Source organism: Chanodichthys erythropterus, chromosome 20 (genome assembly GCF_024489055.1).
Source record: "Chanodichthys erythropterus isolate Z2021 chromosome 20, ASM2448905v1, whole genome shotgun sequence".
Lineage (NCBI taxonomy): Eukaryota > Metazoa > Chordata > Actinopteri > Cypriniformes > Xenocyprididae > Chanodichthys > Chanodichthys erythropterus.
Window position 1 is genome coordinate 31,025,614 of NC_090240.1, and position 22,606 is coordinate 31,048,219.

Genomic DNA, 22,606 nt, shown 5'->3' on the forward strand with positions numbered 1-22,606 from the left:
TCGTCTCATTTTTAGTTAGTTACCTAATGCAAATGTTTAATGAATTAACCTTATTGTGAAGTGCGACGTAGAGACACACAACAAACATTACATTAATTATTTTATTAATGAAACCCATCCCACATCCTGAACAGAACGGCATAACCTAAAACAAAGTTAGATAAGTGAAAGTAGGAATAACTGCACAAAAAAAAGCAAACAATAAAACCAATTCTTTGATTGTATTACCCTGACCTGCGTTCTTAAAGACAATGTCTCTTAGACATTACGGAAACTCAGGAAAGTGGACAACCATTACGTAGGACTAATCTTAACATATTGCCTGCTATAAACAAGTTTACGGTTGTAGTATAGTGGCTAACAGGAATATCTTTTTTTTTTTTGCTCTCAAAGGTTTTTGCATCTACTGGGTGATCAAACTGAGCTTTCAGGTTACATTTCAGGTGAAGTTTATCTCATGAAAATGGGAACTGTTTTCAATCTCAGATATCCTGACACTAAAGATGACGCTCTAGAGTACAGTGACCAGTGCACAATACAAATACAGTAGACTGATGAATACAAAGTGATCGCAAAAGCCTGTTTCAGTGAGGTGTAATGGTTACATCACTTTTAAAGTCAATACAGATTATGACATGTTGTATAAAAGGCAAATAACATATAGGAGCTATTTAAATGTCACCCTACAGTAAACAGCAAGAACAAATCAACCAAACAGAAGTTCTGTGAGTACAGTGAGCTCAACAGGAAAATGTTTCAAACATTAAAAAGAAAAAAACATTTAATGTATGATACCTTTTCATTAATATTCCCCTTCATTATTTCACTTTTTAATATATGCATTAAAATACTTTCCCTGTGAATGTAATTAAAATGTAATCGTGGTGTCTTGAAATTGTGAATTTTTCCTCAGGTAATGAGCTCCAGCAAAGTTTAAACACGGCCAAATAATGTTCTCCACATGATCAACGTGATGCACCATTAAGCCATCACACATTCAATTAAATTAAACACGAGATTTCTTCAGTTTAGTGAGGCACAATTTAAAAAAGTTCAATTCATCCCTTAAAATAAAATAAAATAAAAAAAAACCTTCTTACAGTACTGCAAAAAGTTTCTAATATACATCTCCAACCCGAAGAGGAACATTGAGTAGTTAAGCTGTCTGTCTAAATATATTTGACATACAAATACTAATTTCATCCTTAATGTAAAACAGTGTTTCGATACAATGCAGAAAAAAACTAATATGAAGAATAGGAATTAAATTCATTAAAATAACTAGTTAAACTGTTCATAAAACCCCAGTTTCCATGCTAAAGTGGATTTTCTCCAAAGATCATCTTGGGCATATGAATTTTACACGAAGATGACAGTAAACTTCCTGAAAGGAATCAAAAGTGCCACTCCTTACTCTTACATCCAAACTGAACGATCAGTCGCTGGTTTAGCCCATTGCACATAATCATTTTATGTGTGAACTTTCGCACAATCTTTCTTCAAACATAATTTCTTCAAAATACTTCTACCACAAGACCCACAAAATGAAGAGCACCCAAACTAAATCTTACATTTAAAACCTGAAAAGATCTTGATGGCATTGTGCTTTACGTTATTGCTGATGCAGATTAATGATAATTGTTATAACCATACAAGCCTTATGGCAGAACTCGAATAAAACACAAGAAAATGAAGATTTATCAAAATAAACAACCCTAACACACACAGAAACACACACATTATTTTCTCTGCCTCAAATACAACCTTTCCCTCTATCTGCTCATTACAGACACTTTCTTCTTGTCAGTTGATATGTGTAAAATAACATGTCCGTGCAAGTTACCATAAAACTGTGTGCGACATGAAGAGGTCTAATAGCTTATGCATATTCTAAGTGCATATAAAGTGTAAAGCAAATTGCATATTTAGATACTCATGTCAATATAATGTAAAGCGCAAATGCTTCTAAATACAAAACTCGTAACACGTGTTGCACTTGTGCAAAGCCATCCACGCTGCACTGGCCCTCTGTTCTTGCAGTTCAGCTTCTCACCACAGGGGACTCTCTGCCAGATCTCTGCATGACGACACACACAACAGGACAAGAGTGAGTTTGGGAAGAAACGGAGCGTTTATAGATGGCAGAGGGTGAAAGAGATGGATAGAGAGGGAAACAGACAGAGGGGGGGTGGAGGTGTAGAGTTGGGGAGAGAAAGAAAGAGGGTGAAGGAGAGAAGTGAGGTAGAAAGGGTTTTAATGATGCTGAAAATTGGCCGGTGAGCGCTGACTACCCTCTCAGTAAATCATTGCTACAGCTTCCTGTCAACTTATCTGTCCTCTTGTCCTCCCCTCACACAACTCCCCCTATCCTTTCTCTCACTCTCTTCTCCCTCACTAATTTTATGAGGTGGTATTCAAAACTTCCATCTCCTCACCATATTCGGACTGTCACCATAAATAAAGGCCTGCATTAGCGTGTGCGAGTGTGCAAAGACAGAAAAAGAGACAGACTGTGACAGGGAGATATAAAGTCAGGCGTTCGGGAGAGAGAAGGGCCTAATGTTTTTTGCGACAGTGACATATTTACTCGCGTGGGTTGTGTAAGAGTATATGTGAAAATCTATCTGAGCCCGTGTCTGCAGGTCACAGATAACGACAGTGTGACTGATGGGGTTTATAGACAGTGAATGTGTGTTTGTGCGTGCTGTACCCGAGGGTAGTGTCTCTGTTGTCAGGCAAGAGAAGAGCTGTCTCCTCTCCAGGGCTGTGCCCTCCTGACAAAACAGCCTCAAACTCTTCCTCCTGTAAAACACATGCAGTCACATATGCATGAATAAAGGGCCTATTCACTACAAGGCTGAAGAACAAGCGCAACCAGCAGTATAGTGTATCTCTTATGAACGGCTTCACACGGAGTTTGAAATATCATTCTGAGATGGTATCATTCTGAATATTGGTATCTGGCTCAATGCATCTCTATGAAGTCCAACACTTTGAGCTTGAAATATTATTCTGCAGTATTCTAAGGTTTTATTTTATTCTGAGCCTAGGTTGAGATTGAGCATTTTATGTTCATGTAAAAATCATTAATTTCTAAATGATTTTCCCATTTAGATTCCTAATCAAACCTGAGCATCCACCTTATTTTTCAATAATGGAAGTAAGGCATTTTCTGTTAATGTGTGAGACTGATTCATTTGCCGCTATAGAAAAATAAAACCAGTACCAATTTGCAATATAAAGCAGTATAATGGACTGTTTTTGTACAGGTAAATTTAACTGTAAGCGTATGACACCAGAAGCAAGACGCATTTAGGTTGCAAATGGCCGTGCCCTGTCATATGTTAAAAAAAAGGTGGATACAGATATTATTGAAGCTTTAACCCTCTACTGTATCATAAAAATGTTATGTTCTTTTTTTTTTTAAAAAGAGTATTTTGTAATTGTTTGGTAAAAGTTTCAATGCATTTTAGAAAGATACAATAAAAAATACAGTAAAACAAAATAAAATTAACAATTCAGAGGATTCTAGCTTGTGGTAATTGATATTTTTAAGTAATGCCTTTTTATAAAGGGTGTTGAAATCCTTCACTTCACTAACAGACACTTCCCAAAATGAACATGAGGGTTAAAGCATTCATACAATCAAATTTTACTCCGTGAAAAGCTATGTCAGAGAGTTCGTTATTGTTTGAATGTCAGAAAAATTAATAAATGAATAACAATAAATTGTATGGATACACTTCAGCACCTTTCGAGAACTCAACGTTGATCATAATGTAATGCAAAAACTTGCAGACCATTCAGCAAAAATTCAGCATCTTACATCTCTGAATAGTTTTAATGCAAATTGTTAGCAAATATTTTATAGCTTTTTTTTGTCATTTGGTCATATCAGATTTGATGTGAAGAGAGAGGCACAAGCAGTGTGCCAATTCTTCACCAAATTTTTCTTTACGTAAAAAAAAAAAAAAAAAAAAAAACGTATTTGGATGTGCTGCAAAAACTTAATGATGACAAACCCTCACCGACTCAGAGCTGTGAGTGTGTGTGTGAGCACTGGGCTGGTGTGGAGATGAGAGGGGTGCAGGTTGGCTGATGACCACCATGTCCATGCTGGAGGGATGTCTGGGAGAGGGGGGCGGAGTGGCCGGAAGCAGCAGGTCAGCCTGGGGCTGCTCGCACAGACTGTAGTGGTTCAGAGGCCCAGAAGAGTGTGCATCCTGCAAGGCCTCAGGGTTCTCGTCCTCAGAATCAGACAGCAGTGGGCTTTCTGTATGACCTGAAACCAGGAATGGCAGATGAGCTTTCACAAGTGCCCTAATAAGTGTCTGTGGCTGCCCAATTTAACAAAAACCAAGCAGTAATTGTCAGGTTTTTTTAACGTTGATATTATGATTGACTGTGATTATATCATAATTATGTGAATATAATAGAACTTACATTAAATATAAAAATAATATTGTAGAATCGACATTAAAATACTTGTTTTTTTTTGTGGGGCAGCGTTATGCCATATTCGTCATGTCAGCTACACATCCAAAACAAGCTAAAAATTAGGGCTGTCAAACGATTAATCGCATACAAAATAAAAGTTTGAGTTTGCCTAATATATGTGGGTGTACTGTGTGTAATTAAATACAAACACATTCATGTATATATTGGAGAAATATTTACAAGTATATGTATTTATTTATATTTTTATATAATTTATATTATATATATAAATAAAAATATTTTGTACATAAATAACATTTCTCTTAAATATATACATTAATTTGTGTGCATTTATATATACATAATTATTACACACAGTACACCCACATATATTAGGCAAACTCAAACTTTTATTTTGTATACGATTAAACACGATTAATTATTTGACAGCCCTACTAAAAATGTGAATCTGATTTAATAAAACGGAAAGCAAACAATATGACAAGGGCTGTAAAATGTAAGTCGACACTGCATTCATGCAAGACATGTATGTGATTAGTTATAATGCTTAACCTTATATTTTTGACACTATAAACCTATAAGATCTTGTTTTTTATTTTTTTGTGTAGCCCTACTGCTTTGAATGATTTTCCTAATCTGCATAACTAGAACTGTTGTTTAATGCTGTTGTCAGACTTTTCATTATCAGCATAAAGTCTGAACAACTTTGAAGGTTATACTGGCCAAAAACCTGTTCAACTTTACAACTAGAAACTGCCATTTGCCACTGTGGGAAAATGTTAAATTTTTCCGCACAATATGTCAGGTGTGAGCGGTCTGAGGTAAAAGTTAACGGGTCTAAAATAAAGCAGTGTTACATTATGATGTTGTGTAGTATGGCAGAGTTGTGTGCTTCCGGGAGATGGGGTTGGTGTGCTGTGTTGTATGGTGGTGAAGACTTGTCATTGTGCAGGGCCGTATAACACAGTGTTGTGCAGTGGTGTGTGGCATTTTATGATGTGGCTGTCTGCCGCCTGGAGTTCTGTGGTATTGTTGTGAGAGGGCAATAAAGAAAGGAGACAGACTCACAATAGTGTCGTTGTGTAGTGATGTTTGTACAGAATTAAAGAAAGCACAGTGACTCACTGCTCTGCAGCAGGGCCGTCTCACTCCATTTAGAATCGCTCAGCACCTCCAGCCTTCTCTCCAGCTGACGGCTGTACTCCATCACTTCCTGCACACACACACAGTTAACAAACATCACATTGTATAGAATGAAATAATGTCACACTGTTATGTTTAAATACCATACGGTCCGTCATCCTGTCCCTGAATTAGGGGTGTTATAGGTCAGATTTCAGTAAAAACTTGGTGCCTTCATCTTAAGTGTACGTAGTAGATTTGTATTTGCAATGTTGTGTTTTTTAATTCATTGTTACATACATTTGCAGTTTCCCTTTTCTTCTTTCAGAACAGCTATAGAGAAAATTAGTGTAAGTACTGGAATAAATAATAATAAACTGGTCACCTTTTTGTTTAAACCCTACCTTAAATCTTACCATTGTATGTTTAAAAACATATCTTAAATATTCTGGGTAATTTTCAGTCTAATAAGGGGAGACACAAGGCGACAACACAGTCGTCTTTCATTGCTGCTATTTCTTTGATGTCAGCTTGTTGCGTAATGGCCATAAAAGTGATGACACACAGAGCAACTTTTTGAGGAATGTTGCCAGGCAATGTCGCTGAGCGATGATGCTTGGGCACTTTTCTATTGAGAATGGGAAACAAATTTCCAGATAGAAATTTGTTACACATTCTCAATTGGAAAGTGCCCAAGCATCATCGCTCTCCGTGTGTCATCACCTTAACAGAACGAAAAATGCATTTTCGGTAATGCAGTGGGTGGCCAGTCGGAAAACATGGAGCAAAGTGAATAAACATTCAAGATATACAAATTTATGTTAAAGTATAAACATAACAACATTACATATGTAACTCTTGTGACAGAATCACTTATCAACCCTGCAAAGTTTTATTCAAATTTTAACTTTAAATTTTTAGCTAATCATGATGTTAAAAATGTTAAAATTAAAGTTACTTTCACTTGGTACCCGCACAGGGATACCATTAAAGGATGCCACATAACTGCATATGCATGACCACACGCCTATGTTGATATTCTGCAAACTCCATTCATAGCCATTACATATGTAACATACTAACCAGATGTTCTTCCACCTAGTTTATGGCTCAAGTAAGATTTATGTACTTAAGAATTCATGCAAAGACTACTAAAAATACAAGCTTCAGATTTCTGTGTTTAAATCCATCTGCCCACTCCCCTGCTCGGTTTCCAATGTAAGTGTATTTACAATGTGGAAAATTGCTTTAAACCAGGAGCCCAGCGCTGTCAGACACAGAGAGCAAAACATACTCTTGAGAGACAGGTTGCATCTGGTGGTTAGGACTGGTACAACAGCATGTTTCTGCTATGCCTTCAGGCTCAGGTGACTAAGATGGTTGTTTACCAAGAAACTGAAGAAAACTTTGCTGAAACCGAGCAAACATTGTAACTTGTTGGATGACCTGTCAGAACCAGACTTTTAAGATGGCTTTGATAAGAATGTGATTGCACCGGTGAGTTTTGTGCCAAAGATCTTGCCTGTATTTCTGTCTGCAGTTGCTCCTTCTCTTTCTGAGCCACTCTGAGACTGGCCTTCAGCTCCTGCAGCTCACGGCGAGTCTCGCTTAGCTGAACCTGAAAACACAAACACAACTTTCACAAAAGTACTATTAAGTACATGTCTCTAAATATTTAGATTTACATTACATAGCAAATGTAATTTATACCTTAATTTACATTATATAAATATGTAAATGGCATAGGTCATTCTAGGTCACTAATTAAATGTAAACAAATATGTGATATTGACCATGTTAACTCCTTTAAAGGTGCTGTTAACACTGTTAAACAAATGGATCTAAAAATATTGACAAGAAAACCAATTGCTTACTTGAAAAAATTGAAACTGTTTACTTTAGACAGTTGAGATAAGGCTACATGCTGTTATTTTAAAGTAATATGTTAATTAAATTTAATTTTAAAATATATTATACTGTGTGTGTGTGTGTATATATGTGTGTGTGTGTGTGTGTATATATATATATATATATATTATATACATACACTACCGTTCAAAAGTTTGGGATCGGTAGGATTTTTAATGTCTTTAAAAGAAGTTTCGTCTGCTCACCAAGGCTGCATTTATTTAATTAAAAATAAAAAAAAAATGTAATATTGTGAAATATTATTACAATTTAAAATAAGTGTTTTCTATTTGGATATATTTTACAAAGTAATTTATTCCAGTGATCAAAGCTGAATTTTCAGTATAATTACTTCAGTGTCACATGATCCTTCAGAAATCATTCTAATATGCTGATTTGCTGCTCAAGAAACATTTATTGTTTACAATTGTACAAAATATTTGTGTACAATATTTTTTTTCAGGATTCTTTGATGAATAGAAAGTTCAAACGAACAGCGTTTATTTGAAATATAATCTTTTGTTACATTTTAAATGTCTTTACTGTCACCTTTGATTGATTTAATGCATCCTTGCTGGAAAAAAAATATTAATTTCTTTAAATTCTTCTCAAAAAAATAAAAATAAAAATTCTTACTGACCCCAAACTTTTGAACGGTAGTGTATAATGCTACAGAAGCTTTGTATTTCAGATAAATGCTGTTCTTTTGAACTTTCTATTCATCAAGGAATCCTGAAAAAAGTATACAACTGTTTTTAACATTGATAATAATAATAATAAATGTTTCTTGAGCAGCAAATCATCACATTTAAAATGATTTCTGAAGGATCATGTGACACTGAAGACTGGAGTAACGATGCTGAAAATTCAGCTTTGCCATCACAAGAATAAATTACATTTTAAAATATATTCCAATAGAAAACAGTTATTTTAAATTGTTATAATATTTTACAATATTACTGTTTTTACTGTATTTTTAATTAAATAAATGCAATCTTGGTGAGCAGACAAAACTTCTTTTAAAAACATTAAAAATCTTACCGATCCCAAACTTTTGAACGGTAGTGTATGTATGTATGTGTGTGTATATATATATATATACAATTATACACAGTTATATATATATATATATATATATATATATATATATATATATATATATATATATATATATATATATATATATAATTTCTATATTTTTTCTATTTACCCGATTGCAGTCTTTCTCTCGTCCCAGCTCCACTACTGCTTTTTCTCTCTCCATCCTCGCCTCTTGCAACATCTCCTCCTTCTGCTGGATCTCATCATTTAGGCGTTCCAGACGCACTTTGTCCATCTGTCAGTTCATGCAGTCACTTCAATGAACAACAGTCTCAAAGTTGCCTTTGTGTTTTAAAAAAATAATTTTTGCTGCACGTACCTCAGCATTCTGCTGCAGGGTCTCTCTTTCCTTTGCCCAGTTGGCTCTGCCCTCTCTCAGAGCCAGGCTTGCATCTGCCAGCTGAAGTGTGAGCTGTGCGGCCTGCAGACGTGCCTGATGGAGCTCGGCGTGTGTGGTGTCCCTCTGAGCGACCATGTCTCTCAGCTCCCCTCTCAGAGTCTCCACACAGCGTTCACTCACGTTCAGACGCTCTTGAACGCTCCGGAGTTCACTCAATGCTACTTCATTGGCTGCCTGATCAACAATGACACAGATGTAATCGTGTCATGCTAAAAAGACGTTGACGTTGACAGTAATCTGTTTTATTTTTTTTTAATTGCTGGACTATATAGACATGGTTCAAATGTGTCACATCAGTTCTCAGCATCATATGCTGACTGACCAACTAGAAGAATATGGGAAGTTAAAAACAGTTTATTTAATAAAAATAAATAAAAATCAAAACACTTGCAAAATGCAAACGTGTAAAAGTTTGGGGCAAGTAATTTTTTTTTTTTTTTTAAAGAAATTGATGTTTTTATTCAGCAAGTTTGCTTTAAATTGATCAAAAGTGACAGTAAAGACTACATTGTTAGAAAAATTTCAAATTATTTCAAATAAATGCTTTTCTTCTGAACAGTCCATTAATCAAAGAATCCTGAAAAATTTATAATGGTTTCCACAAAAATATTAAGCAGCAAAACTGTTTTCAAGATTGATGATAAGAAATGTTTCTTGAGCAATTCAGCATATCAGAATGATTTCTGATTGATCATGTGATGGAAAAGAAAAAAAAAACTTGCCATGCCCAGACTTTTGAACAGTAGTGTACACTATAATATATTTATATGTTGAGCAGAATGGCCATCAAAGTAGAAAGACATGCTTTCTGCCCCTTTATGGTGTATTTACAACATCTACCAGCAGGGGCTGTCTGGACCATGCTAACCAGCCAAACCTTGACCCCCTTATAAATAACACGAACTTCATGGATAAATGGTGTGAAATATCTATTCTGAGACAATACGCCCTGTGTAAGCCCCCTAATTGAAAGCTGGGGTGTGAAAACTGCTGGAGTGTTACCTCCTTCCTGTGAGCGCTGTTGAGTTTGTGTGTGAGGGTTGTGATGGTGTCTCGGAGCTGTAGAGCATGTGTATCTCTCTGGGCCAGTGAGCTTCTCAGACTCTGAAACTCTGATGAAAGACTGTGCAGCTCTTTTTCTGTCTGTTCCATCTTTAACTAGTATAATACACAAAACAATGGCACAATAATGACCATGTACTTGTGTTAATGCTTATTTGTGTACAAGGGTGTACAAGTGTTAGCTGAGAAACCTTCAGGTTCTTGTGTTCATCCTCATCTTCCTTCTTTTGAGCTGCTGCTTTCTTGCCCCGTTCTCTCATCCTATGCAGAAACAGCACACAGGAGAACCAATGAAACCACGTGACACTTAAAGACAGTGTGACCCTGTTCACAGCACTAAACTGAGCTCTAGAAGGGGTCCAATGTGTCTTGTACATAATTCAATCACTTTGATGACATTTTGAGGTAGTCAAAGATGCATATGTCCTTAATATATGAAACAATTTTGTCCTGACATGTTCCAGAGAACACAGGAGGACTACTTACTTATATAACACACACTGATTAAACAATAATTTTAGTACAGTACAGCTTAAAACATCAACATTCAATTCAATGCTCAAGCTATCAACATGCAGTGACAATTATATAGTATTCTGTTTGTGTGCAGACTTTAGTCCTCTGGAATGATTTTCAGTGTTTAGTTATGAAATTTGAGAAAATCTTGATGAAATCGGACCAGAAGTGTTCACTGGAGACACATTAGTTGTAAATAAACACAATCAATGTAGTCTGAATCAGAAACAAATAACTCTTATTAGCTCTTATGGGTTATTTTTAGGGAATCAAAAATAGTGATGCATTGAAATGAAAACTTATTTTCGTTTTGATAAACTTTAGGCAAAAACCAAAACTGAAAATAAAGTTTTGGTAATTAAATAGATAACTGGGTCATTGAACTCGGTGTGCTATTCAGGGTGTTGTTTACATATTGCTACTCTAGCATGATAGTTGGTGCATCTACACTGCTGACATGTTTACCTGTTTAGCTTATCCATGTTTTTTTGCATGAAATATACACGGATACAGTCAAAACGCGCCATCAGAGAAGCGCAAACTGTATCAGTCAATGATTTCGGCCATCCAAAACTATATTGCCTGAAACAATCGTTTTTTTTTTTTGTTGTTGTTTTTTTTACACGAAAGTTCAATGCATCATTGATCAAAAACATACATCATGACTGTGACCAGTGTAGCCTGATTTCTTAAATTAGTCTCTTATAGGCTGATTCTTTTAATGAATACCTCCTCAAAAACACAGGTTACCAATTTGAATTAGTCTGAACCTCTGCCTTGCATAATTTACAGCATCAATAGAGTTAATTTCTTTCATATGTAAAGCAAAATGTTCATTATAACTGTAACTATATAATGCATCCAAATTAATTGGAGTCGAATCGAATCTGAATCAATACCCAGCCATACACATTTATAACAAAAGTAATTTAAAGACTAGGAAACACAAAGCCTCTCACCTTTCTAGGTCAGTCTCTCTCTCCAGGCCTCTCTGGGTCAGTACTTTAATGTCCTCCTCTAGCTCTCTGATTCGCTGCTCGTTAGCTTCTTTTTGAGCTAGTAGGGCTTCTTTCTCCTCTGTCAGGCCCTTACCTAAATCCTCAGCTTCCTAAAAGAGAGAGGTGTGATGGTAGTGAGGTGTTTAAACTAAACTGTAACACTAAAAATCATTTAGCAGTTAGCTTTCCGCCAGTGTGTGTGAACATATACACCACAGTAAACACATTAAAGACAAAATATACACAAAACCATGACCCAGGGCTAACCACACAGGCTGATGGAATGAGTGTTTACACTACCTTCTGCTTCTCCTTCATTTCCTCTACTTTCTCGATATATTCGCTCACTTCCTCCTTCAGCTCGCCAATCTTCCTTTCCAGCTCCTTGCGGCTCTGCTCCCAGGAGCTTCTGTCTCTTTCTCTCCTGCCTTTCTCCCGCTCCACATTCTGGTCAGCTGCTTCCAGAGCCTGAAGCAGCTCAGCACGCTCCTTCAAACACTCCTGCAGACGTCTCTGTTGGGAAGAACGACACAGAAAGATACAGATATTAATAAACAAAAATACAAATGAAGAAAGCCTAGTTTTAAATTAGGTCTGTCAATCGATTTAAAAAGTTTCAAACAATTTTTTATTTATATATATATATATATATATATAATATATATATATATATATATATATATATAGACCAAGTAAATCAAATAAATGATATAATAAATAATTTAATGTAATTAAGTTTCTGAAGTTTATGTCTTCCTCACATATGCTATATCGGTAAAAAAAACAGCATTACTGACTTGGTTGGAAAGCTCTAAAGCTATTCATGTGATTCTCAAATCACACAACAAACCCACACATTGTGGAAATGTTAAAAGGAGACTCTGTCTGAGGCCTGCAGTCTTCTAAATTGCTAGAAAAAAAATGAATGAAATCAATTATAACCTGGAAGTTAATCAAAAATACAGAGAAATGGTGCATTAAAGGCACAATATGTAGTTTTTCACCACTAGATATCACTTATTCAAAAGAAAGGCGTAGCTTGATGACGCCTTGATTTCACAGAATCTTGGGAGTTGTTGTCTTCACTTCACAGCCAGGGGAAAAGAATCTGACTGGACTCGGGCAGAAATCATGTTCATGGATGAGCTAATGTATTAAATGTATTAATCGCGATTAATCGTTTGCAAAATAAAAGTCTGTGTTTACGTAATATATGTGTGTGTTCTGTGTATAAAAATGATGTGTATATATACAGACACATACATGTATATATTTAAGAAAAATGTTAGATTTATATATAAAATATTTACATTTATATGTAATATAAAATATATATAAATATATATATTTATTTACACATGCATATATTTCTTAAATTTATACATGTATGTGTGTGTATTTATATATACATAATTATTATACACAGAACACACATATATATTATGTAAACACAGACTTTTATTTTGCAAAAGATTAATCGCGATTAATCGTTGCACATCCCTATATTAGATACATTTGTGTGTTGAAAGTTGTTATAGTGCTACTCTGTGCGTTCACTCGGTGGCTGCTATGAGACTCTTGTTGCACACTGCAGTAAGCTAGATCGATATTGGGTATAGTAAAACATGGTACTCGCAGTAAATCAAGAAAAGGAGATTAAAACAATAAGACTTACTGTGTTGAGCTATATAACAATGATTAGTTTTCTGTCAATGAATGTATCCAAACAGTTGCTCACCTGTCTATTAAAACACATAATATATTAAATTGTCTTTGGTGTTTCCATGGTTTCTACAAAATAAAACTGGAAATCGAGGGTAACAATCATTAATAGGTGAGACACATGGTTAAAAAGGCTTATTTCTCTGGATTTAAACTTTCTTGGAAACATTTGGGATAATGTAAGTAAACAAGTCAACAAAATGTATAAACACTGTTCTAGTGGTTTTTGGACATTTCAATCCATAAATCTTCGATATTGTGCCTTTAATTAAAAAAAGTTTTTAGTGATTAAAACTTCAAAACTATTATTATTAAGGCTTCATGCTGACAATCACACTCTTGTACTTTATGTATTTTACATTTTTACTTCTAATATATGATCATACTGTATATAGTTTAATTGAACTACAGTAGTCAACATTTGAAGTGGATCAAAATAGTTCATCAAAGTTGTCCTAAGAGCTAAGTTGTCCTAAAAAGAAGGTTTTGATCCACTTCAAATGTTGACTACTATATTTATATAGTTACTATACATTTATCTGATTGGCTAGAAGGTGTGCATTAAAATGGTTTAATGCACAGGTAATTCCAGTCAGTTTAATCGCCATTCTTTATTAACACGCTACTTTCATTTAAGCACGTACATGCTATCAACGCTGCCCTGTGACTTTTATTGATAAAATCAGCCTCACCGCTGAGTCATTTCTCAGAAACGAGGGGGTAACACCGAAGTTTTTGAAATGCACAGCTTTAAAAGGATGCTGTACAGACGCAGGTAATTCACACATGCATCTCTCTCGATAATTAATTCAAATAAATGCTATAATTCATTCATCCATAAATGTAATCTTACCGAACTGCTTTATCTCCGTGTCTGATTTAAAGTGGGCTAGATCTAATGAGCCATAACTGACAAAATTAACCATCATTTTTACATTTCTGGTCAGATATTGTGCTGCAAACATCAATAACAACTTTAACTTGTCAATGTTGGCATTTGACCATGGTATATGTGGGATAATCCACAGATAGCTGTGCATTAAACCATTTTAATGCACTCTGCTTCTTGTCAGGTGGCTCTTTGCCTTTTTTCTTTTTCTTTTGTACATTGAAATCACTTCAAGTACTTTATCATTTGTGAATTGATGGACTGTATTACAGTCTTAACATATTCTTTGAGTATGTTTAATCTGACCTGCAGTAGCTGGGCTCTGGGGATGACCAGCAACATGTTCTCGCCCACTTCCTCTCCTTGACTCTCCTCCTCCAGAGTCACCAGCTCTTCCATGGGCTTTGGGGCTGAGAAGGTAAAGGCAGTGCTGCGAGAACAAACCTCTCCCCTTCCATCCACATACACAAACTGGTACTGCTGAGCACTAGGCCCTGGTAGGTAGGAAGCTGAAGAGGGGACAGAAAAAGGAAGCTGTGAAAGGCCAAATACAGGCCAACAAAACTTTAAACAAAACAATTGTCGTGTGGGCTCTGGTTTTGAATATAGGCAAAGTGTACTTGAATACAGTATTTCCTGTCTGGTTATTCATAGTGATTGAAGTTTGAAGATTTCCTACACAATCACTGCTGATGACCTCATCTGGTTTCTCTCTGAGGTCCTAAACGCACTCTGTCTCCATCACCAGTACTCACCACAAATTACAATGCTGCCATTCTGCACTGTGCAACTCTCAGCCCAGATGACACTTTCACAGACACGCACACTTGCAAAAACTAGGTCTAACACTGCTGTTTAGTTCTGGGGTCAGAAATTAATAATTTATTCAGCAAGGACACGTTAAATAGATCAAAAGTGACAGTATAGACATTTAAAATGTTCTTTTGAAAGTAGTAGAGAGTCCTGGAAAAAAAATGTATCACGGTTTTCACAATAAATAAGCTGCTTTCAACATTGATTATGATAAGTAATGATACTTGAGCACCAACATAATAGAATTATTTCTAAAGAACCATGTGACACTGAAGTAATGATGCTGAAAATTCAGCTTTGCATCACAGAAGTAACATTTTTAAATATATTAAAATAGATACATTCATTTTAAATTGTAAGAATATTTCACAATATTATTGGTTTAACTTTATTTTTGATTGAATAAATGCAGCCTTTTTAACATAAGAGACTTTTAAAGCTTTTTTTAAAAATCCTATCGATCCCAAACTTCTACACGGTATTGCATGTTACTTTAAAAGAGTGATATATAGCGCCCACGCCTTGCAGTTTAATTACTAGGGATGTGCTTTTCAGAAATAGGCTTGTCATTGGATTGTCTCAAAGATTAGTCGACTTCTTGGTTATAAGGAAGCTCTGAATAATTAGGGCCCACTAGACAGGGGGCGTTCACACACAACAGACAATTTAATGGCTGTCATTTAAAGAATGCTATAACACAGCATGGTAAAGCCTTTTAAAATAAACTGCATTTTTAAATGAATTCTTTTTAAAAAATTCCAAAACATGCATTTTAGCTTCATTATTTATAAAAAAACAAATTGTAGAGAAGCAAGTCAATCTAGGGTAATTTGGGTGCATCCTGCCCATCCCTACTAATAATTAACTGCAGGCGGATTCCTTGTGGTATTTTATCTCTTTCACAGATCATCTGAGGACAAACATTTGCTAATGTACTGAATGCATCTCAGTGAATGAGCCCAGCAGTTGGGTGAATCAATGCACGAAACTGTAATTAGCTTCTTTAAATGTCTCTAAAGCACGCTATTCTTTATTCATACTGTATTGAGACCATCAGCTGACTTTCAAGACACCAAAATCAATGCGTCAGAGACCTTGGAAATTAACGCAGCAGTTCACAGAGGTCCCCTCCTTGTAGCTAGATGGTGCTACTGCCCACACAAACGTATGGTAGTCCTTGATTGATGACCAGCCAACCTGAGGGTAAAAGAAAACAGATCAACTTTAATTAAGCAAAAGAGCCACGTCAGTGCTGAAAAGTCCTGGAGATGGCTCTCTCTTACTTTAAATAGACCAATCCAGTCATTACTGGCCCATGTGTGCTGCGAGTTGATGGTATAGTGGCAGTCCACTCTGCTCTGAGGGAAGTAGCAATTTCCGACATTGCGAAACTCCACCCCCAATGTCTTCTCCATGGCAACAGAATAGTGATGCACCTGGGTAGTTATTAAAATTAAAATGTCCATATTTAGTCTTAAATTATTTTAGGACCAACAGTTATTATGCTATGGAAGTAAGATAATGCCAAATGTTTTTGAAATAAAAAGCTTGTTGAATTGCACTATTTGAAAAAAAATATGCATTACATTAGCTGTGCTTGCATTTAGATGCACTGTATTTTTAAGGCTTGCATTTTTATGGGATGAAATTCAACACAATCGTATATTTAAGCTGTGAATATTTCAATTAAAAATATTTCACACACATTTTCATTATTAAAAATTCAATAATTCATATTCACCTTTCAAATTTCACTTCCAAAATATTCATTCTGTTTAAAAATACAACCTATAAAATTCGACTAGCAATTTTCAGTCCATTTTATTTCGCTTTACAAATTCGCTTCCACAAATTCAGTGGTTCAAATTCGGCAGAAAATTCAACATTTCACATCCGGGAACTGCAGGAAGAGCAGTAGAGTGCCGATGCATCATCTCTATCTGCTGTTAGTCTGCTTCACCAGCAGGTGCCGCTAGCGGCTGTTTAGGAAGACCAAAGCAACGCTAGTAAGTCATCATTCATTCATAAAAACGGATTTACAGAATTAGAGCAAGCATAAGTGAATATGTGATGATTATCAGGGCCAGTATAAATGCAGAAACGCTGATAAAGACACAAAAACTGCATTTATGTTTAATTCAGTGTATTTACGCTTACTTTCCCAGTGTAGCTACAGCTTTCTCTCCAGTGAACAAGATAACGTTATTGCCCGATGCTGGTGTACATAGCAAACGTTAAATCTGAGGTAGACATATATTTCTCTCTGTTGTTTAGTTCCCTTAACTTTATATCGCGGCGCTGTGTTGTAATACTAGGGCTTCCCTCATCCGTCATAGGATTGCCCTGCCATCAGGACATATAAACTCTTAACACAGCTTAATGGACTCGTACAGTGATATAAAAGACCAAACTCGCACCTCATTTGTGATGTAGGTTAGACTATATAGGCTCCAAGAAAGCAGATACTGGCATAAAGTTGATTTGACGCTGAACGTTTGATTATGATACTCGCAAATTTAGGGACCGTCTCTAAAGTTACGACATTCTGTATTCACGTTTCTACCTTCAATTACATTTAAAGAGAATGACTTAGTCACAAAACCAACTGTAAATTGTTCATCTAGCTGTCAGGTATAATGCAAACCTTTTAGATTTTTGATGTTTATTATAATAAAAGGTAACACTTTATATTAAATAGTTGATATGAACGAACAATGAACTGCACTTCTACAGCACTTACTAATCTTTGTTAATTCCAGCATTTAATAATACATTACTAAACCCAAGAGTTGTATTTGTCAACTTTAGTTAATGCACAGTGAAGTAACATGAACAATGAACTGCTGTATTTTTATTAATGTTAACAAAGATTAACAAATACAACAACAAATGTGTTGCTCATGGATAGTTCACATTAGTTAATACATTATGAACCTTACTGTAAAGTGTTTCCAAATAAACTGTCAAGTAATATGTAAAGATTGCTATGTATTTCACTACTGTATTGGATTATACAAAAAAATGCCATAACTTAAAGCTCAATAGCATATGATGAGAATGATTTAGTCACCAAAACTACCTGTGAAGTGTTCATCTATAGGTGCCAGGTCGAAGAGTGATGCACCCTTCTCTCTCTCTCTCTCTCTCTCTCTCTCTCTCTCACACACACACACACACACACACACACACACACACACACACACACACACACACATATTCAAACACACTCAACTCAAAGTACATGCACATATACTTTTTCTTTTTTTTACACATTCATCACACAATTAGTTCTACTTAGTTAATTTTATTTCTAAATTTTATTTAAAATTTGTATAAGCAGGATAATCTATGATCAGGTAAAATAAAAAATGAACAAAGTAAAAAAAAATAGTGTGATGAACGTGTAAAATAAATAAATAAATAAATAGTATATATATATATATGCATGTACTTTGAGTGAGGTGTGTTTGAATATGTATATGTGCATGTGTGTCTACAAGAGTTTGGTAGAAGGTAGAAACGTGAATACAGAATGTCGTAACTTTAGAGACGGTCCCTAAATTTGCGAGTATCATAATCAAACGTTCAGCGTCAAATCAACTTTATGCCAGTATCTGCTTTCTTGGAGCCTATATAGTCTAACCTACATCACAAATGAGGTGCGAGTTTGGTCTTTTATATCACTGTACGAGTCCATTAAGCTGTGTTAAGAGTTTATATGTCCTGATGGCAGGGCAATCCTATGACGGATGAGGGAAGCCCTAGTATTACAACACAGCGCCGCGATATAAAGTTAAGGAAACTAAACAACAGAGAGAAATATATGTCTATCTCAGATTTAACGTTTGATCTGTACACCAGCATCGGGCAATAACGTTATCTTGTTCACTGTACAGAAAGCTGTAGCTACACTGGGAAAGTAAGCGTAAATACACTGAATTAAACATAAATGCAGCTTTTGTGTCTTTATCAGCTTTTCTGCATTTATACTGGCCCTGATAATCATCACATATTCACTTATGCTTGCTCTAATTCTGTAGATCCGTTTTTATGAATGAATGATGATTTACTAGCGTTGCTTTGGTCTTCCTAAACAGCCGCTAGCGGCACCTGCTGGTGAAGAAGACCAACAGCAGATAGAGATGATGCATCGGCACTCTACTGCTCTTCCTGCAGTTCCCGGATGTGAAATGTTGAATTTTCTGCCGAATTTGAACCACTGAATTTGTGGAAGCGAATTTGTAAAGCGAAATAAAATGGACTGAAAATTGATAGTTGAATTTTATAGGTTGTATTTTTAAACAGAATAAATATCTTGGAAGTGAAATTTGAAATGTGAATATGAATGATTGAATTTTTAATAATGAAAATGTGTGTGAAATATTTTTAATTGAAATATTCACAGCTTAAATATACGACCATGTTGAATTTCATCCCATAAAAATGCAAGCCTTAAAAATACAGTGCATCTAAATGCAAGTACAGCTAATGTAGTGCATATTTGTTTTCAGTTAGAGCAATTCAACAAGCTTTTTATTTCAAAAACATTTGGCATTAATTTACTTCCATATTATGCATGTTGTTTTATGGCATCATTTTTTGAGAGATTTATGCAAAATAAAATGAACTGCAACAAAGTTGATAAAAATGATGAAAAATGTAGTACATAATAATAACTTAGACATAATACGGTAAAACTTTACAATAAGGTTAACATTAGTTAATGTATTAACTAACATGAACTAACCATGAGCAATACATTTGTTACTGTATTTGTTAACGTTAGTTAATGAAAATACAGTTCATTGTTTGTTCATGTTAGTTCATTAACTAATGTTAACAATACAACTGTTTAAACGATACCAGACGAGGAATAAGGGTCTTATCTAGCGAAAAGATCGGTCATTTTCTAAAAAAAAATACAACTGTATATGCTTTATAAACACATTATCGGCTTGCACGCGTTTCCGCTTTCCACATTCTCCAAAATGCTTACGCCTACGCTTCCCTATTCAACTTACAGAAAAAAACGAAACTGGTGCCGCGTTCGTTACGTAAGTAGAATGGGGAAGGCGTAGGACATACAGCGTAAGCGTTTTGGAGAATATGGAAAACGGAAAGCGCAAGCACGTGCAAGGCGATAATTTGTGTTTATAAAGCATATACAGTTGTATTTTTTTTTTTCCGAAAATGATGATCGTTTCGCTAAATAAAACCCTTATTCCTTGTCTGGTATTGTTTAAAGCCCTTTGAAGCTGCAGTGAAACTGTAATTTTGATCTTCAACCGTCTGGAGGCCATTGAAGTCCACTATAAGGAGAATAATCCTTGAATGTTTTCATCACAAACCTTAATTTCTTTTCGACTGAAGAAAGAAAGACATGAACATCTTGTATGACATGAGGGTGAGTAAATTATCAGGAAAAGTTTATTTGAAAGTGAACTAATCCTTTAATAAATGCTGTAGAAGAGCAGTTAATTATTAGTTCATGTTAACTAATGTAGTTAATATTAGTTAACTAAAGAAAATTGTTGTAAAGTGTTACCAAAAATACAATATATTCTAGATAAATTTTATCCTAAAATCCTGATGTTAAGTAAAAGTTCATAGACATGTTACTTATCATGTCTTGAAGAAGTGCAGCTGAGATAAAAGGCAATATAGTAATTCTTTTATCTTGAATATGCTATCTATATGTGTAGTTATCTCTATCTATCTATATGTATGCCTTATCTTTGTCCACATTCACAAATATACAAAACTTCAAAAGGAATTTTAAACAGGCTTTAATTAGTCCAGAGAAAATTGTATGGACATTATTATTGAGGCTTACTGAGGACAGTAGGGGAGAGGTGAATGTGTTGCGCAATTGAAGAGGTACTGTCTGTTTATGTTAAACTAGATGCCGAGTTCCTGAGGATGACTAATGATGAGTGCCGACTCTCTTACCCGGACACACATAAGCTCTTAGAGAGCATTTGTGACAGGCTGTCTGGTGCCACAAATGCTGTGACTGTCTGTGTGAACTGTATAGATTACAAGTAATGACAGGTGGGCCCATCATTAGCACCTCATAATAAACTACAAACTCCATATTTAGACTCTCCATGAACAGACCCAAGGACGTTTTCTGACATCATCTGTCTGATGTCAGAAACTTGCAGTGCTCAGTATCAGGCTCTTTTATCTAAAATGATCAAGGATAATTTGATTATTCATTATATGACTCGTTTAAAATAAAACAGATGGTCAAATGAGTTGAAAAAACAAAAAAAACTAGATAAAAAACAAAATATAATTCAATTTACTTTTAATATCACCTGGCTGGCACGTGACACCTGATTGTTGCAGCATATTAATTGCTAATATACGAAATAAATGCATTGCAAACAATCGTGGATGGCTACTGCAAGCGAGGCCCAAAGTTAGAAACAATCTCAAGTTACTCCGTACAGCGTGGCAACAAGAAGAAAAACAATGCATAAGCAGATCTGACACTTTGTTACAGCAGTTGAAAAATAAAACAATGACAGCCTTATAACACTGTTATTGTCAATACAAATTCCACAGGACTGCCTTAAATGAGACTGGATGTTATAAACATGGCATGCTTTGTCTTTAGCTGCGTGCTACTGAACATGCAGCAGTTTTTTTATTTTTTCCTTTGTGGAAAAAAACGCAAACGTCGTATAGCAAAACTCACCCAATTTAGCTTAGATAATCGGAACAATGTCCTCTTGAGAAACGATGTTCGGTCATATAGGAGAAAACATGCATGAGACTGATGACAAGTGTAATTTACACTGACACATTCGCCGAGATGAGCTGTGCCACGAACATCTCACAACAATAACAAAAACAGAAGCATGGGTGCTTTGGAGAGTACTGCTGCATTGTGGGGAATGAAGTTCTATCACTGATTCGGAATCATGGCTCAGACACTCAAAAAAACTAAAATCCCCATCTGTAATGAGATCGCTTTGAAGGTCGATGTGAGAAGTCAAACGTCATGGTAACGGTACAGCGATTGAAGCTCTGATTGGTTCACGTTTCGCATCGGATTCATCGACTTACGTTCTATTGGTTAAATATGTATGTCAATCAACTTTTGGCCAATGCGATGCGTGTTCGTTAAACACGCATGGTGAAAAGCAACACGATTGCGAAATGAACTACTCTGACTCATTTTCGCGAATCGGTTCTTTCGAACAGTTCAAAACTACGATTCATTGATTTACAACTCTTGACTTAAAAGTGATATTCTTTAGAACAAACTCTGTTTTGTAGATTTAATCAAGATATTCGCAGTATGTTCTATTTGTAATAATTTTGGTAATATGCTTCTCTAGTAATCTATCGCACCATCAGTCAAATCTTTGGTCAACTTAAAATGCGCATACTGTCAGCTCACTTGTGTGTTCTTGGCTTGCTACGAACCAGACATGTCAGAAAGAGACATGTTTTGGTTCAGTGAGTCGGTTGACTTGAGAACCACTCGAACTGATTCAGTTCGTTTCGAACGAATTGTTCGGTCTTTTGTATACCAGTTCAAACGATTCCTTTAAAAGGTCCGGTATAGTGATTCGAATGTTTCTGGTTTCCAAGAAACGTTATATA

At 35.4% G+C, this 22,606-nt stretch overlaps 1 protein-coding gene across 2 annotated transcripts; it reads right to left on the bottom strand.

Moving 5' to 3' along the window:
- Positions 1-87: 87 nt before the first annotated feature.
- Positions 88-21,848, bottom strand: calcoco1a (calcium binding and coiled-coil domain 1a). 2 transcript variants are annotated; one of them, XM_067370950.1, is made up of 15 exons: positions 21,693-21,848; positions 16,273-16,425; positions 16,084-16,186; positions 14,483-14,685; positions 11,866-12,078; positions 11,527-11,675; positions 10,243-10,312; positions 9,992-10,147; positions 8,909-9,163; positions 8,699-8,824; positions 7,103-7,198; positions 5,584-5,671; positions 4,029-4,282; positions 2,711-2,802; positions 88-2,077 (listed from the first exon to the last, which is right to left on the bottom strand). In XM_067370950.1, exons 2-15 carry the CDS (start codon positions 16,402-16,404, stop codon positions 2,050-2,052), a joined length of 1,965 nt encoding a protein of 654 aa, XP_067227051.1. In that variant the 5' UTR covers positions 16,405-16,425; positions 21,693-21,848; the 3' UTR covers positions 88-2,049. The 2 variants fall into 2 exon arrangements, with proteins under 2 accessions (XP_067227051.1, XP_067227052.1); XM_067370951.1 differs by lacking the exon at positions 9,992-10,147.
- Between the last annotated feature and the right edge of the window lie 758 nt (positions 21,849-22,606).

Bases quoted from the DNA above. Each gene is read 5' to 3' on its own strand.
- calcoco1a (XM_067370950.1), bottom strand. From the start codon at position 16,404: ATGGAGAAGACATTGGGGGTGGAGTTTCGCAATGTCGGAAATTGCTAC. The intron at 11,676-11,865 runs GTAGTGTAAACA...TCTCTCTTTTAG, and splicing joins AAATGAAGGAGAAGCAGAAG to GAAGCTGAGGATTTAGGTAA. The intron at 10,313-11,526 runs GTGAGAGGCTTT...GTTTCTGCATAG, and splicing joins AGAGAGACTGACCTAGAAAG to GATGAGAGAACGGGGCAAGA.